This window comes from Mustela nivalis (genome assembly GCF_964662115.1).
Source record: "Mustela nivalis genome assembly, chromosome: X".
Classification (NCBI taxonomy): Eukaryota; Metazoa; Chordata; class Mammalia; order Carnivora; family Mustelidae; genus Mustela; species Mustela nivalis.
The window spans coordinates 119,088,631-119,106,038 of record NC_139040.1 but is presented as its reverse complement, the minus strand read 5'-3'; the positions used below and the strand labels follow the sequence as shown (position 1 = coordinate 119,106,038).

At 40.2% G+C, this 17,408-nt stretch overlaps 1 protein-coding gene across 3 annotated transcripts in view; it reads left to right on the top strand.

Annotated features, from left to right (window-relative positions):
- The window catches only part of PPEF1 (protein phosphatase with EF-hand domain 1), a 113,482-nt gene that overhangs the window by 77,455 nt on the left and 18,619 nt on the right, over positions 1-17,408 (top strand). For all 3 annotated transcript variants that reach the window (XM_082718378.1, XM_082718376.1, XM_082718377.1), the window contains 3 exons: positions 3,601-3,750; positions 12,481-12,666; positions 14,007-14,149. In XM_082718378.1, coding sequence (XP_082574504.1) covers positions 3,601-3,750; positions 12,481-12,666; positions 14,007-14,149 — 479 coding nt within the window. The remainder of the gene's footprint in view (positions 1-3,600; positions 3,751-12,480; positions 12,667-14,006; positions 14,150-17,408) is intronic.

Here is a 17,408-nt window from a genome sequence, read left to right as displayed (position 1 = left end):
AAATCTATGATTGCAAGATAAAGAACTGAATGGGTAACTTCTACATATGGCCAAATGTATTTTTTTTAACTTCATGATGTAAGTGGAAAACGAGGAACTGTTGGCATTTCATATAGTTTCTAAAAGTGAAGAATCCTGATATTTTAAAATTAAAATTTCTGATTAATGTTGTAGTAAAATATACATAACATGAAATGAACCACTTTAATTAACCATTTTTAAGTGTAGAGCTCAGTGGCATTAAGTACATTCTCATTGTTGTGCCATCATCCCCACCATCCATCCCCAGAATTTTTCATCTTCCCAAACTGAAACTCTACCCATTAAGCAGCAGCTCTCCAATCTCCCCTCTTCCTAGCCCCTGCTGACCACCATTCTATTTTCTGTCTCTGAATTTGACTACGCAGGGTGTCTCACATAGATGGAATCATAGAGCAATTTATTTCTGAATTGCTATGACTTCTCTTATACTCCAAATGGCTCAGGGTATTTTGGGGGGAAATGTTTTAAACTGAGTAATCAGATTCAGTACAACAGAAGCAGAGCAAGAACAGGGACAGAACCTCTAAGGGAAGAGACTGGGTGTGGCCTGTAAAGCTCCCATACTTAGCAAAGGGCTCCGGCTGGGTCTTGCCAAGTGACTGGAATTATCTGGGTCCTGTACCAGGGCCCAGGCAAAGCCCGCAGACCGGGGCATAGGATGTGCCCTGTGAGCCTGAGGACCAATAGCAGCTCCAGAACCAGATGATCGGATACGGTCCTAGTGAGAAGCCTGAACCCTCACCCCTCCAAGACTGAGAGTCAACTTCCAACCAATCCAGACAAGTAGAGTCCAGAGCTGGAATTCAATTTGGTATAGACAGAAGTGTGACCCCTCTTCACCTTGAGTTTCTGGAACCCTTATCACTTTATATACATATGAAAGATAGTATTATTGCTAACTTCTCATCCTTTTAATATCAGCTTAAATGGACCTCCTCCTCTGGAAAGCCTTCCATGACCTCCGGACTACGTCAGGTCCGCTTCTATCTGCTCTCAAGTCCCTTGTACATATCCTTCATAACAGTTACCAGAACTGAGTGTAGAATTGGGGTACTACTTACCATCCTCCCCTGCTTCTCTCATTCACTGATATAAGTCCAGCACCGAAGATGCAGTGAATACTTTTTGTTTTTTTACTTTTTTATAATCTATGTTCTTTAAAAAATTTAAAATTAACATATAATGTATTATTAGCACCAGGGGTATGGGTCTGTGAACTGCCAGGTTTGTACTTCCTAGCACTCACCATAGCGCATACCTTCCCCAGTGTTCATCACCCAACCACCCTCTCCCTACCGCGCCCCTGCTGCCCCCGCAACCCTCAGTTTGTTTTGTGAGATTAAGAGTCTCTTATGGTTTGTCTCCCTCCCGATCCCATCTTGTTCCATTTATTCCTTTCCTACCCCCTAAACCCCCCACATTGCCTCTCAACTTCCTCATATCAGGGAGATCATATGATAATTGTCTTTCTCTGATTGACTTATTTCGCTAAGCATAATACCCTCTAGTTCCACCCATGTCATTGCAATAGCAAGATTTCATTTCTTTTGATGGCTGCATAGAATTCCAGTATATATATATACATATATATGTGTATATATATATATCACATCTTCTTTATCCATTCATCTGTTGTTGGACATCTAGTTTCTTTCCATAGTTTGGCTATTGTGGACATTGCTGCTATAAACATTAGGGTGTATGTGCCCCTTCAGATGATGTAGTGAATACTTAATCAGTGTTTGTTGGCTGTGTCCCAAGACATTTAAGACCAAAGTAGGGAAGACTGAAGACAAAACTGGATAGAAACATCTTTACCACCCCTTTCCTGAATCTGTGGTGATTTTACATCCCTCCTCTCCAACCTCACCCAACCGTGAACATATCTCCTGGCTTGTACCTGTTGTTCTGGTAATTGTTAATAGTGCCTCCATTTACTCTCAGTATTCTGACTGCAGTAAATTTTAAGGTCACCCCGTGTTGAAGGCTTCTTTCTCATGGTATCAGCAAATAGTCAAGCTAGTAAAACATTTTGATCAAGATAGTCAGTTTGACATAACGAGTGGACGTGATTCTAGGCAAGAGTGAGGGAACATGATGTTTCAGTCGGTCAGGTATTGTCAAGCACGCAGCAGGAGTGCCGTGCTCTACCACCACCCGCCATGCGACAGCAGCGCTCATCAGCCATGGCAGCCACTACAATTGATCTGATCGAAAACTTACCCTTTTCTGAAGGGAGCCTGAGCAGCCAGCCCTCTCTAGAGCTTTCTGAGCTATGAAGAGCATGGCTTGGGGCGCCTGGGTGGCTCAGTTGTTTAAGCCTCTGACTCTTGGTCTCAGCTCAGGTCTCTATCTCAGGGTCATGAGTTCAAGCCCTAAGTTGGGTTCCATGCTGGTTGTGGAGCCTACTTGGGAAAAAAGAAAAAAAAAAGAGCATGTCTCTGGAATGGCTGTTACTCTCTCTGTGAAGATCAAAGGGTGAGAGCCACCTTGACCTAGTAAAATTCATGAAGCTCTGACATCAGACAGCCAAAGCTAGCTTTACATTCTACTTCTGCCACTTCCTGGCTGGGTGAGTGGGTATGAAAGGTCTTGAAACCTTGGTTTCTGCCCCTGTGCATGGAAGCTAAAAACACCTACTATATTGAATTGTTAGGAGGATTAAATATAATTATTTAGGTGAAGAAAACAGCATAGAGTAAGCTCTAAACACAAAGCACTCTCCCTCCAACTCTCTCCTCTCTTTCCTGATACTTGGAACCGAGGGTTGAATTTTAGTCACCAAGACACCCCTTGGGGAGAAATTTTTAGGCCAGGAGTTTTCCCAGGAAAACAAATTTTACCTCCTTTGGGGGTCATCATTCCACCCACTCATAAGCCTGGTTTTAAAGATAGAAATCTGACTTGTGTACTTTTTGTGTCTTCTACCCCTCCTAGAATGAGGTTGAATTGGCAGCACATACTTGTATTAAATACAGTTGAACTGTAGCAAAAGTAGAAGGTTTAAGACTTTGGAACTCTACCAAATGAAAAGCAAAAGTAGATTTTCAGGTCCAATTTTATACCTTTCCCGTTTTCTCCGCTTTCCCATCCCTTAGGACCCTCTAAGGGTAGGGATGACCACACTTCGGGGTTTATGCCGGCTGTCGTGGTATGGTTGTTAATGGCAGCAGGGAGTAGGGTTGGGGGAAACCTGATGACAACCAACTTCTAGGCTCATCAAAGGCATTTTGTAAGGTGGGTAGGCTGGTGGGGCTGTCAGTGCAGAGGAACAGAGAAGGAAGATTCTATAAGTCTGAGATTCTAGTTTAGAATTCTTTCAGCTCCCTGGCAGGGGGTAGGAGAAAGGATGGCTAGCAGCACTCCCAGGAGAAAATGGTGGCGTGGAACTTTAGGGAGGAGCTGGGCAAAGTATTCTGATCCTAAGTGGCCTGGAAAAACACACCTTCTTCATCAGCTGAGGCACAGCAATAGAGACAGAGAGGCAGTGGCCACTGGAGTTTCTGCCGGCAGCACATGAAGCACAGGGTTTAGCTAAAGTATGAATTTGTTTTGTAGATGAAATCTGTGCTGATGCCACCAATTTCCGTAAATGAAGACCATGATACTGACTTGAAGAAAACTAAAACAGGTGCAAATGTTGTACCTCGGGAAGTCAAAACAAATGAATCCCCTTCCGAACAGTTACCAAAGCATGAATGGGAACAGGTAGGTATCAAAGTGTTCACCAAAGTGGCAGTGAAGATGCCGCATTGATGATGCTGTCCCTTAGATCCATAACAAGTGACTTACCTTTATAAGCAAACTCTTCTTTCTGAATTCATCACTATACTTTTAATAGCTTCATTGAGATAGACTTGCATTTAAAGTATATAATTCAGTGGTTTTGGTATATTTACAGTGTTGAGCAACTGTCATGACGATCTTTAGAACGTTTTCATCACCTGAAAAAGAAACTCCATACCTATTACTAGTCACTCCCCCTTCCCTCGCCAATCACCCCCTCCCCCAGCCTTAGGCAATCGCTAATCTACTTTTGGTCTTTATAGATTTGCCTATTCTGGACATGCTATAGAAATGGACCCATACAATATGCCTGGCTTCTTGTACTCAGCCCAATGTTTTGAGGTTCATCCATGTTGTACTTCGTTGTGTGGATATGCTACATTTTGTTTATTCATTCATAAGTGGGTAGACATTTGAGTTGTTTCTGCTTCTTGGCTATTATGAATAATGCTGCTATGAACACTGACATAAAAGTTTTTCTGTGGGCCTAGGTTTTCATTTCTCTTTGGTATATACCTGAGAATGGAATTGCTCAGTCATAAGATAATTCTAAGCTGAACATTTTGAGAAACTTCCAAACTGTTCTCCCAAGGAGCTGCGCCATTTTATATTTCCATTACCAATGTATGAAGGTTCCAATTTCTTCACATTCTCACTAAAAAATTGTCTCTCCTTTTGATTATGGCTGTCCTAGTGGGTGTGAGGTTGAATCTTATTATGGTTTTGATTTGTTGTGGTTTTGGTATTTCTCTAATGATGTTGAGCATCTTTTCGTGTGCTAATTGGCCATCTGTATATCTTGGGAGAAATATCTATTCAGATCCTTTGCTCATTTTAAAAATTGAGTTATTTATCTTTTTATTATCGCTTTGTAAGAGTTCTTCATATATTCTGGATATAAATTCCTTATCAGATATATTATTTGCCAATATTCTTTCCTATCCTGTGGGCTATCTTTTCCTTCTCTTTGCAGCACCAAAGTTTTTAATTTTGATGAAATCTAATATTTGGTTTTTTTACTTGTGTTTTGGGGGTTTTATCTAAGAATCCTTTGCCTAACCCAAAGTCATGAGGATTTATTGCTATATTTTTTTCTAAGAATTTTATAGATTAAGCACTTACATTTGAGTAATCCATTTTGAGTTAATTTTTGTGTATGCTGGGAGATAGGGGTCTAACTTTATTCTTTCACATGTGGATCTCTGGTTATTCCAATACCACTTATTCTCATTGAATTTTCTTGGCACTTTTACCAAAAATCAACAGACCATAAATATGAACGTTTATTTCTAGACTCTTAATTCTACTCCCTGATCTATATGTCTATCCTTACATCAGCACTACACAGTTTTGAATACTGTAGCTTTGTAGAAAGTTTTGAAACTGGAAAATGTGAGTTCTTTGTTTTGTTGTTCTTTTTCAAGATTGTTTTGACCGGGGGCGCCTGGGTGGCTTAGTTGGTTGAGTGACTGCTTTCAGCTCAGGTCATGATCCTGGAGTCCAGATCCATGAATATGGAATGTCTTTCCATGTATTTAGATCTTTAATTTCAACAATGTTTTTAATAATGTACACTGAGGCACTTGTTTTGCTCAAGTGATGTTATTGTAAAACAGAATTGTTTTTTAAATTACCTTTAGAAATACAGTTGACTTGTGTATACTGATCTCATGTTATGAACCTTGATAAGCCTGTTTATTCATCCTAATGATTTTTAGTGGTTCCTTGGGACTTTCTATATACATGAGCATGTTATCTGTGAATAGAGATAATTTTGCTTCTTCCTTTCCAAACTGGCTGCCTTTTATTTCTTTTTCTTCCTTAATAACCCTGTCTAGAACCTCCAGTACAGCATTGAATAGAAGTGGTGAGAGTAGATAGACATCCTTTTTTTATTCCTGATATTAGAGGAAGGCATTCAATCTTTCACCATTAAGTATATTAGCTGCCCTTCATCATGAGGAGGTTCCCTTCTGTGCATACTTTGTTGAATGTTTTTATTATGGAAGAGTGTTAGATTTTGTCAAATGATTTTTTGTATCTATTAAGATGATCTTATGGGGTTTGCTCTTTATTCTATCAATATGGCGTATTACATTGATTGATTTAAACCAACCTTACATTCCTGGGACAAATCCCACTTAGTCATGGTGTGTAATCCATTTTATATGCTGCTCACTTCAGTTTGCTAATTTTTTAAAAGGATTTTACATCTATATTCATAAGAGTGTTCTGTAGTTTTCCTGTGATGTCTTTGGTATTAGCATAAGACTGGCCTCATAGGATGAGTTGGGAAGCATTAGGTCCTCTTCCACTTGTTTGAGGAGTTTATGAAGGACTGATAATTTTTCTTCAAATGTTTGGTAGAATTCATCAGTGAAATAACCTGAGCCTGGGCTTTTCTTTGTAGGAATTTTAAAAATTACCAACTTAGTCTTCTTTCTTGCTATAGTTCTATTCAGATTTTTTATTTCTTCTTGAGTAGTTTGTATATTGGTAGTCCTGATAGTTCCTCTTCCTTGGAATCTGTCCATTTCATCTAATTTATCTTGTTGTTTGTAATATATATACATTTAAATAAACATAGAGTCGGTAGTGCTGTCACCTCTTTCATTCCTAATTTTAGCCAGTTGAGTCTCTTTTTTTCCTTGGTCAGTCTCACTAAGGTTTGTTAATTTTATTGATCTTTTCACAAAACCAAGTTTTGGTTTTATTGACTTCCTTTATTATTTTCTGTTCTCTCTGTCATTTATTTCTACCCTAATCTTTATTATTTCCTTTTTTCTGTTTGCTTTAGATTTCGTTTGCTCTTCTTTTTCCAGTTTCCTAAGGTGAAAGGTAATGTCATTAATTTGAGATCACTTGCCTTTTATAATGAAGCTATAAATTTCCCTGTAACTACTACCTTAGCTCCATCCTGTAAGTTTTGCCATGTTTTGCTTTCATTTTCATCCATCTGTAAGTATTTTCTAATTTCCCTTGTGATTTCTTCTTTAACACATACATTATTTAGCAGCATGTTATTTAGTTTCTGCATATTTGGGAATTTCTCATATTTCTTTCTCTTACTGCTTTGTACTTGAATTCAATTTTGGTTGGAGAACATACTTTATATGATTTAAATCCTTTGAAAACATAGTGATGCTTTTTTTATGGATAGTGTATGGTCTATCTTGGAGAATGCTCCATGTGCTCTGGAGAAGAAAATATATTCGATTCCTGTTAAGTGGAGTGCTATATATTCAAAGACAGATATATATATAGATATATATATCTATATATATATCTGTCTTTGAATATATTTATAATAGTTGCTTTGAAATCTTTGTCTGCTAAGTCAACACCTATTCTCCTCAAAGGAGATTTCTATTGCCTGCTTGTTTTTCCTTGTGTATTTTTTTCTTTGCATGTCCTATAACTCTTTTGTTGAAAACTGGGCATTTTAAGTAATATATTGTAGTAACTCTAGATAGTTATTCCCATTTGTGTTTTCACTCATTTGTTTAGTGCTTGACTTGACTAGGTCAGTGAAGTCTGTGATGGACCTCTCAGTGTGTAGCCTCTGATAGCACTCTTCAGCCAGCCGCCTGGAGCATGCACAGTTTCCCTGACAGCCAGGGTGGGGGTGGGGGGAGTGGGCATGCAGTCATTGTAGTTTTAGGTAGGCTCTCTTTTATGGTCTCTTTCCCTGATTTCCCTCTTAAGCTTTGGTGCACCTGCCTCTATTTGTATCAGACAACTACTTGTATCAGCAGCTGTTGGTCTTCACTAATTGCTGGCTAATTGTGCTATTGTTCTTAACAATGCCCCAGGGCTCAGGAATAGCTCCACAATCTGATCCTATTAAAGTCCTTCTCCTTTGCAGCTGCAGGGTGGTACAATCCTTGAGGCTTATTCTGACCCTCTGAGGCTCTTTTCATCTGCCCCTTTCCCTGATTCTGTCGGTGAAACTTAGGTCTGGTCCACTCTTGCTACTAGTATCGTGGAACCATCAGCTTTCTTCTGATTGCTTACCTCTAAGAAGCCTCTATTTCTTGACTCTGTACTCTTATACCTTGACTGCTGAAAGTGTTGACTGAAATGTGATTTCTGTTGTAAAATATCTTCTAATCAGTGAAGAGAGAGAGAGAGAGGTGGGGAGATGGAGAGGGAAGGAGAAGAGGTAGGAAGAGAGGAATAGAATTCATCAACAGCTTGTGCATCCAAAGAATTTAAAAATAGAGAAGTAGGGGCGCCTGGGTGGCTCAGTGGGTTAAAGCCTCTGCCTTCGGCTTGGGTCATGATCCCAGGGTCCTGGGATCGAGCCCCGCATCGAGCTCTCTGCTCAGCAGGGAGCCTGCTTCCCTCTCTCTCTCTGCCTGCCTCTCTGCCTGCTTGTGGCCTCTGTCAAATAAATAAATAAAATCTTTAAAAAAAAAATAGAGAAGTACAAGAGACCACCTATAGCAAGTAGTAAAGGATACCGACTTAGATTCTGAGACCCAAATTCCAAAGACCAAAGGTTAGAACAAGCACTTCGAGGATGGTGAATAAAAAAGATGATGCCAAAGAGATTGGAGTTGCACAAAAAGAAAATTCTGGCCTCTGGAAGCCTAGGTAAGTTAGAATTCTAGAGAGACTGAGTCTTAAGAAAGGGGAGGGAGGAGACTGGGGATCATGATTCTGTAACAGAACTTCCCGCCGCCCCAACGGTAGAGACGTGTAGGCATCTTGCCGACTCCGTGTACATCGCTGGATCTTAGGGTAAAATGGACCAGAATCTCATTCCCATTATTTTAATAATTTCACCTTGTACCCTTATGTTTTTTCCTCTCAGTTGCTGGTACAAAGTGGGCATGCATACTTTAGTTAGCTAGAGTTGAAATTTCAGAGAAAACCAGATTTCATACTTTATTACTCAATAGCTATGAGCTATGTTATAATAAAGGTCATAGGCTCCTTATTTGTCCCCTACTCACAGAAGTGCATGATTCTTGGCAGAGTGCTATAATTTAAGGTTTATCTTATGTTCACTGATATGTGGGGCATCTACATACTCAGAGCTATGTCACTGTATAGAGACGAGCGTGATACCCTTCCTTTAGGACCGACTTGCAACAAGAAGACCAGAGAGGTTTAAAAAATAATTTTAATTATTTATTTCCTGAGTGACTCTTTTCTCTTAATTCACTCATTTAATATTTATTTAGTATTTATTCAACATTTAATATTCATTTAGTATTTATTCAACACTTGCACTGTTCTAGACTTTGGAGAATGTCAGTGACCAAAGGTCTGTTACCTCCTGAAGCTTACATTCTAGGGGGAGGAGTTAAATAATAATATAACAAAAAGCAAGTCAGTTATATAATTTGTTAAGTGGGAAGTTCTACAGAAAACAATTAAAACCAGAACAAGGTTGGGAGAATCAGGAGAACCGGAGGCGGAGGGCAGAGCTGTAATTTTAGATAGGGTGGTCGGCCTCCTCGCGCAGGCTCCCGAGAGGGAAATGGCTTGTTTGTATTCACTTGGCTAGTCACTGAGCCACAGGGGAGGATGGATTCCTGGTCCACCTTTAACGCCCATGCACCTTTTCCGAAGGGAAATACGACTTCGGAGTGCTGGGGGGTCTCAATAAGAAAATGAACTGCGTCAGTGTCTGCTTATCCAGGGCAGCAATGAAGCAAGGAGTAGGCATCTAAAGCAGTTTCGGTTTGGCTGGAAGGTTTGGGTTGAGCACAGCTTTTCCAAAGACATGTCCCAAAGCTGGAAGGAGGACACATCACGGAGGGAAAATACAAAAGAAGAGTTACTCTGTAGCTTTAGTGTCTTAGAAATGAAGCATTTAGATACATCTTTTCGGAGCTATTAACTCTCCCCCAAGACATACTTTTGGCAACTGGATTATTCAGAGCCGCAGACAGCCCAGGGCACTTCTTGCTGGATTTATTTTGGATTTAGGAGGTTTAAAGGCTGAGACACGAATAGATTTTTGTTGACCAGGACCTATAAAAACTGTCATTCAGTAAAACTTTCCCAGTTTTTGGTCTGAAAAATTTCAGGAAAGAATGTTGTAAATAACTATTCTTTCATGCACTTACCACTCACAAGGCCTTTGCATTTCAGAGGAGAGGATGTTGTTGGAAGGAAAGAGACTTGTCTCTACAGAGGAATTTGTTTTCACCAACAAAGGATCTCAGGATCAAATCTGTATTATAGCCACAGTCTGGCTCAACAGAGTCAGGTGAATGAATTCTAGACAGAAAACAAATGCAAACTCATGGAATGGATAATTCTGAAGACATTCATCTCTATAAAACTCATACCCCCTTTGACTTTGAGTCAAAGAAAAATGAATGTTTGTTTGTTATATCTTTCTCATTTCATTGATGAGCCAACTAAAGCTCAAATAGGTTCAATGATTTGCCCAATATGACACAGGGGATGCTTGAGGAACTAACTCTTTGGTCAGTGCTTATTCTAGTTCAGTAGAATCCATCACATACATTGAATTTATGTACATTTAGACTACATGTATATGACAAAAAGGAGAAAAGTATGTAAAATTGTATTGTCATAAAGCTTATTTATCCCATTGTACACTCTCACTTATATAAAATATTCTCACATCCATATTAGTGTATAAAATCATGTAGTGCACATTAAGGGTAATTTAAAAGGTTTTCCAGGGGCTAATTTTGGCTATAAATGACACATTTCATGCGAGAATTTAAAACTGAATCCCCTCTTTATAAAACACAATTTCTTGTGTTCCATGTTTCTGCCTTCCTTATACTAAAGGTCAAATCAGGACCCCCAAACATGAATTTATGGTGTAAGAGCCAGATATGCCAATACAAGTGTTTGTTTTGTCATAAACACCACCAAGGTAAATGGGCTCCATTTTATTTATTTGTAGGGTAGGATTGTGCCAGTGTTGGAATTCAGTAGGGGAGGAAAGAGAATCCTGGTCTGAATCTTCTTTGGGGGGTTTTAGCTCTCACTGCTGTCAATCATCAAAAATTCCCCAAGTGTCTGGTTCATGCCTGATGGAGGGTTGCTACAGGCTCTGACCAGGTGCTTATTCCAAAGTTCTTCTACCAGTTCTGCGCTTCTCTCCACCTCACTGTCTTCTTCCTCACTTATTTCTAGCTCCCCTTCAATATCAGACCTATAAATGGGTGTACAGTCCAGTTTACTGGGACAACCATTTCTGGTTCTCTTGTTAAGACCTGACTTGGACTTGCCAGGGTTAAGTGCAGAACTTAAAATGCGTGGTCCTTCAAGCCTGCAGAACAAAAACAGGGAAAAGACAGACTCTTAGAATCATACTCGGTTAGAACTTTGAGATACTTTACAAGTCACCTGGCCCAAACCCCCACTTTTAAAGATCTGGAAACTGAGACCCAGAGAGTTTTCTCGAGGCTGCACAGCTTTAGTGACAAAGCTAGTTTTTCTCACTACTGCTTTAATGCCTGTAGGAGTTTAGATAAAGAAACATTATATGTAGATCAGAACAATAAAAAATATTCTTAGAAACCTGGATCTTCAGTCTTGGGCATCATGTAGGCTGTGTTTTCCTCTTTCAGCCCCAAAAGGAAATGTTATGATAATAAAATACTTGTAGATTTAGGAAGACACATTGTGGAAACCAGTCAGTGGAACTGAGAATGTTTCTATGAACGGGACAAAAAGGAAAGGAGATGACTTAGGAAGTACTCTCGGATGAACACTTGTCTATATTTGTGCTGGGAGAAAGTCTTCCTCATGCTATCTGCTCAACAGGACAAAAACCAGGGCCAAAGGCACAGCTGGGAGACCTACCTTACCTCTTTGAACATATTAAGAACCTCTAATGTGTGTTCTCTGTGGGGAACTGTTTTCTCCTTGGAACATGACAGTGTAGCTCTTTTAAGAGAAAAGACCTTGAGGGGCACGTGGGTGGCTCAGTCATTTAAGTGTCTTCCTTCAGCTCAGGTCATTTTCCCAGGGTCCTGGGATTGAGCCCCACACTGGGCTCCCTGCTCAGCGGGGAGCCTGTTTCTTCCTCTCCCTCTGCTGTTCTCCCCCACCCCCCACTTGTGCTCTGTCACTCTCATTCTCTCTCAAATAAATAAACAAAAATTTTTTTAAAAAGAGAAAGAGAAAAGACCTTGGTAGATTCAGCAATTGTGAAATGATCACGATAAGATTTTTAAAGACGGGGCGCCTGGGTGGCTCAGTGGGTTAAGCCTCTGACTTCGGCTCAGGTCATGATCTCAGGGATTGAGTCCTGCATCGGGCTCTCTGCTCAGCGGCGAGCCTGCTTCCCCCTCTCTCTGCCTACTTGTGATCTCTTTCTCTGTCAAATAAATAAATAAACTCCTCAAAAAAAAAAAAAAAAAAAAAGATTTCTGAAGACAGACCAAAAATAGCAAGGGCTGACTCTTTGTGATTATGGAGTCTGGCTGCGCTGGTCATTGGTAATGAGTGGACAGCGATTGCGGTGACTGTGGGCATTACAGGTATTGTGGCAAAGATTCATGGAGGAGATGAGTCCACACCAAGTTTGAAGGAGGAACGAGGAACAGAGTCTGGGATCACTTGGGTTAATACTTCTGGCAAATAAGCTGGAATCTAGAAAGACAGACTCTCGCTTATGAATAGCGGCCTAATCTGGTTTGTTGCCCAAAGGTTATCGATATTCTGTGGAGTGATCCCAGAGGCAAAAGAGGCTGTTACCCAAACACAAGTCGCGGTGGAGGCTGCTATTTCGGACCAGATATCACCTCCAAGATTCTTAATAAGTTTCAGTTGAAGATGCTGATCAGGTCTCATGAATGTAAGCCCGAAGGGTATGAAATCTGCCATGACGGGAAGGTAAGCCGACGGCGGTGGTGACAGCGCCACACACAGCCTCGCCCCAGGCAGTTTTTCTTCCCAGGATGCATCTTACCTAGAGGCTCATGGGAAGGTGACTTCCTCGGGACCAAAACAGGAGGCCACGCTTTGGTACATAGAAACAGGAGACTACGAGGTTCACACAGGTTATCTGAAGGGGCCTCAGTGTGCCTTACTCGAAGAGCTATTTGGCTTATTTCCCTGACCTTCCTGAATCCCAGAGATAGAAATTCTGACACGTAGCTCTAAGTGCACCCACAGACAGGCTGCCTTCTTTATTGATCAAAAGGTGGCTTTCTGGTGCAGTGCAGTGGAGAAGGTACTTACCCTCACAGAGCCCGTCAAAGGCAGCCGTGAGTCTGGCTGGCTCTCCTTCACCTTTTGTACTTGCCCTGTGCAGGGCAGAGCCACAAAACCCGCCTCGCTTCTCCTCACTGAGCAGGTGAGCTCTAGCGAGTCGCCCGCTGTGGTCAGTGTAGCTGCGGACGCTAAAGTGGAGCGTGTTGGGCTCCTTCCATGGTGTCTGGTAAGGCCAGAAGAGGGCTGAGGAGCGGGTTCCTCATTCCAGGTTGTCTTGGGATGTCCCTTTTCTACCAGAGAATAACAATAAATAAAACAGAATACCAAACCATGTGGCATCTCTGTTTCAAGGCTTTCACTTTTCTTAACTCCCATTAGTTCATTTTTGGCTCCTGCTCAGGTTGTGAGATAGTGAAGGCAAGTATTCTTTAAGGGTTCTTTGTACTGGGCCCAAGCTCCTGTCCACGACCAGGGTTACCCTGCCATCTCCCCCTCCATGGCCCCAGGGCTGGTTCCTTCCCAGCAGAGTGGTCCTGGCCACTCTGTATTGGGGCCACTACTTTCTCTGCCCTTGAAGGACTGGTTTTGTGCAGGGCCCCAAGCCCTCTACATCAGTCAACTTGGAGCAAAAGAGAAAGACTGATAGTAGAGGAGTTTTATTTTGAACACTCAAGTATCACAAGGAAAGAAAGCAAAGGCATTACCAGCTTGGAAAATTAGAATTTGCAAAACCAAGCGTTAAGTAGATTTCTAAGGTACGGAACTGGAATTGTACACAGGATCGCAAGGCTACGCCCTACGAGGGTGAGTGACTGGAAGTTCGTGTTCCCGTGAACACTGATTTTGAAGCCTTGTCGCTCTTCAGTGGAATCACAGAAAATCCTGTCAGACTTGGGTCATTTGTATGGATTTGGAACTTTGCTTTTTGCTTTTTTAGGAATGGAGCTATTTCTGCCTTTACTGAAGGATGTTTTGAGAACTAACTCTACGCGAACCTGGCCCTCTTTTTCTTTAATCAGGTTGTTACGGTATTTTCTGCTTCTAATTATTATGAAGAAGGCAGCAATCGAGGAGCTTACATCAAACTGTGTTGTGATATGACCCCTCGATTTTTCCAGTACCAAGTAACTAGGGCAACGTGCTCGAGGCCTCTTTACCAAAGGTATGTATGCTCCAAGGAGAATTCTGAGCGCTGCTACTGGTGACCCAGTAGAACCAGCCCAGAGTGACTAAGAGCAGCCATGAGAGTGAAGACAACTCCTTACTGGTCACTCATTAGTATAAACACAATAGAATTAGGTCCAGACACCAAGCAGTGAATGCATTCATATTTGAAGCCAAGAGGAGCAATTTTCAATTCATATGTCTCTTTAAGTGGGTAAAGCCATTAGTGTCTAGGAGCAGCCTCTAACTGAATGTAAAGAAAAGAAGGTCCCCACATCCACCTGCTCCCATACCCGAAAGCCCTCCCTGTCCCCCAAACAGCCCTGTGTGTTCTTGCCTCTTGGTCGCTTTTCTACCCTGAAGCGTAGATTGACAAGAGCTGAGTGTCTCTCCGTGTGATGGCCTCCGTAGCTTATCTTCCTTTTCCCCATTCAACGTGATCTTTTTAAGACGTTTTCATTATAAAACGAGTATGTTTGTTGTTGACAAGTGAGACCAAACAAAGATGTATACAGAAAGTGCTAATGATCTTCTCTCCCCCTCCTTCTTAATGATCCTTTTTCCCAGAGGCAGCTGAAATTGATAGCCCAGAGTGGACATTTCTTCCCTTTTCTTGCTCTACAAGAATAAACAAACCATTATGTTCATCGAATTTAAAAAATGTTGAGCACCTCCTGTGTATCTGTCATACACTGTACCAGGCACAGACGATAGAGCAATGAACAAAATAGGCAGAAGTCCTTTCCCTCATCCAGTGCAGATCCCAGAGGGGACGGAGAAAGGCAGTCTGCAACATACAAACTTTTTTTTTTTTACAAAGATAGAATCACACAGCACACTCTACAACTGACTTTTTCTCTAAAGATGATATCATGAACATTACTCCAAGTGAATACACGTAGTTCTAACTCAATCTTTCTAGTAGAGGTGCCATAAAAATTATAGAGTGACAAAATCTTACTCAATTGAAGGCCATCCAGCTTGGTTCCAGGGTTTTGCACTTAAAAGCAATGTTGTGTGAAGTGTGTAAACCTGGTGATTCACAGACCTGTACCCCTGGGGATAAAAATATATGTATATAAAAAATAAAAAATTTAAAAAAATAAAAAAAAATAAAAGCAATGTTGTATAGAACAAATACTTCTCCGTGTGTGTGTGTGTGTGTATACATACATACATACATACACACACACGTGCATGCATATAGCCATAAGTTTTAGTACTTTTTTAACACAAAATTTCAAAATGTGGAGTTTATAGATTTATGGTTTAAAATTTTGCTGGATACTCCAAAAGAGTTTTAACAATTAACAATCTGAAAAACAACATACCAACTTTTCCACATCCTTGTCAGTCTCAGATATTACTACACTTCTTGATTTTTGCCAAGCTGTTGGATCAAAATGGTAAATCTCATTGTTTTAATTAGCACTTTTGCCTATCTTATGTTTTTGGGCATTGCATTTTTCTCTTCTTTGAATTTCCTATTTGTATTATTCCTCCATTTTACATTGGGTTGTTTGTCATTTTCTGATCAATTTTTAGGAGTACTTTGCAAATGAGGGATAGAGGATTTTTACAGTTACATTGTATATATTTTGTCATTTTGCTTTAGTTCTATGAAAGCACATTTTTATATATAATTTCATCGTATCTTTTGGATTTTCATCTTTGTTAGAAGAATGTCTCCACAACAAGTTTATATTATATTATATTTTATTATGTTAGTAAGTTAATCTCAAATTATTTTAACAGCTTTGTTGAGGCATAATTCACACACCATGAAGTTGACCAGTTTAATTCACCGATAGGATATTTATAGAGTTGTGCAACCATCGCTATAACCTAGTTTCTTCTTCTTTTCTTTTTTTAAAATAAATATTTAATTTATTTTTTTTCATTGTTCCAAAATAATCTAGTTTTAAAACATTTGTGACATTCTAAAAGGACAACTTGAACCCATTAGCAGTCACCAGTCACTTACCTCTATCACAACTCTAGGCAACCAGTAGTCTGTTTTCTCTTTCTGTCTCTATAAATTTTACCTGTTCTGGATATTTCATGTAAATGGGATCACACAATATGTGGTCTTCTGTGACTGGCTTCTTTCACTAAGCACAATGTTTTTGAGGTTCATTAATGTAACATGTATGAACGCTTCATTCCTTCTTATGGCTGAGTAATATTCCATTATATGAATAGACCACATTTTCTTTTTTTAAAATTAAAAAAATTTTTTAAGGTTTTAATTCCAGTACAGTGAACACATAGTATTACATTAGCTTCGAGTGTACAATATAGTGATTTAACAATTCCAGACATCATCCTGTGCTCAGCACGAGTACCTCCTTCATCCCCATCACCTATTTCACCATCCTCCCCCACCGACCACCCCTCTGGAAACCATCACTTTGTTCTCTATAGTTCAGGGTCTGTTTCTTGGTTTGCCCCCCCCTTGTCCTTTGTTCATTTGTTTTGTTCCTTAAATTTCACATATGAGTGAAATCATCTGGTATTTGTCTTTCTCGGACTGATTTCACCTAGCATAGTACACTCTAGCTTCATCCATGCTATAGCAAATGGTAAGATTTAATTCTTTTTTTGGCTGGGTAGTATTCCATTGTGTATATATATCACTGCTCTTTATCTACTCATCAACTGATGGACACTTGTGTTGCTTCCATATCTTGAGTATTGTAAATAATGCTTCCATAAACATAGGGAGGCATGTATCTCTTTGAATTAGTGTGCTTGTATTCTTTGGGTAAATACCCAGTAGTACGATTGCTGGATTGTAAGGTATTTCTATGTTTAACTTTTTGAAGATCCTCCATACTGTTTTCCACAGTGTCTGCTCCAGTTTGCATTCCCACCAGCAGTGCGTGAGGGTTCCCGTTTCTCCACATCCTCACCAACACCTGTTGTTTCCCGTGTTGTTGATTTTAGCCATTCTGAAAGTGTGAGGTAATAGCTCATGGTGGTTTTGATTTGCATTTCCCTGATGGTAAGTGATGATGAGCATCTTTTCATGTGCCTGTTGGCCATCTGGATGTTGTCTTTGGAGAAATGTCTGTTCTTGTCTTCTGCCCGTTTTTAAAATTTGATTATTTGGTTTTTTGGATGTTGAGTTTGATAAGTTCTTTTATATATTTTGGATATTAACCTTTTGTCGGATATGTTATTTGCAGATATCTTCTCCCATTCCACAGGTTGCCTTTTAGTTTTGTGTATTGTTCCTTTTGCTGTGCAGAAGCTTT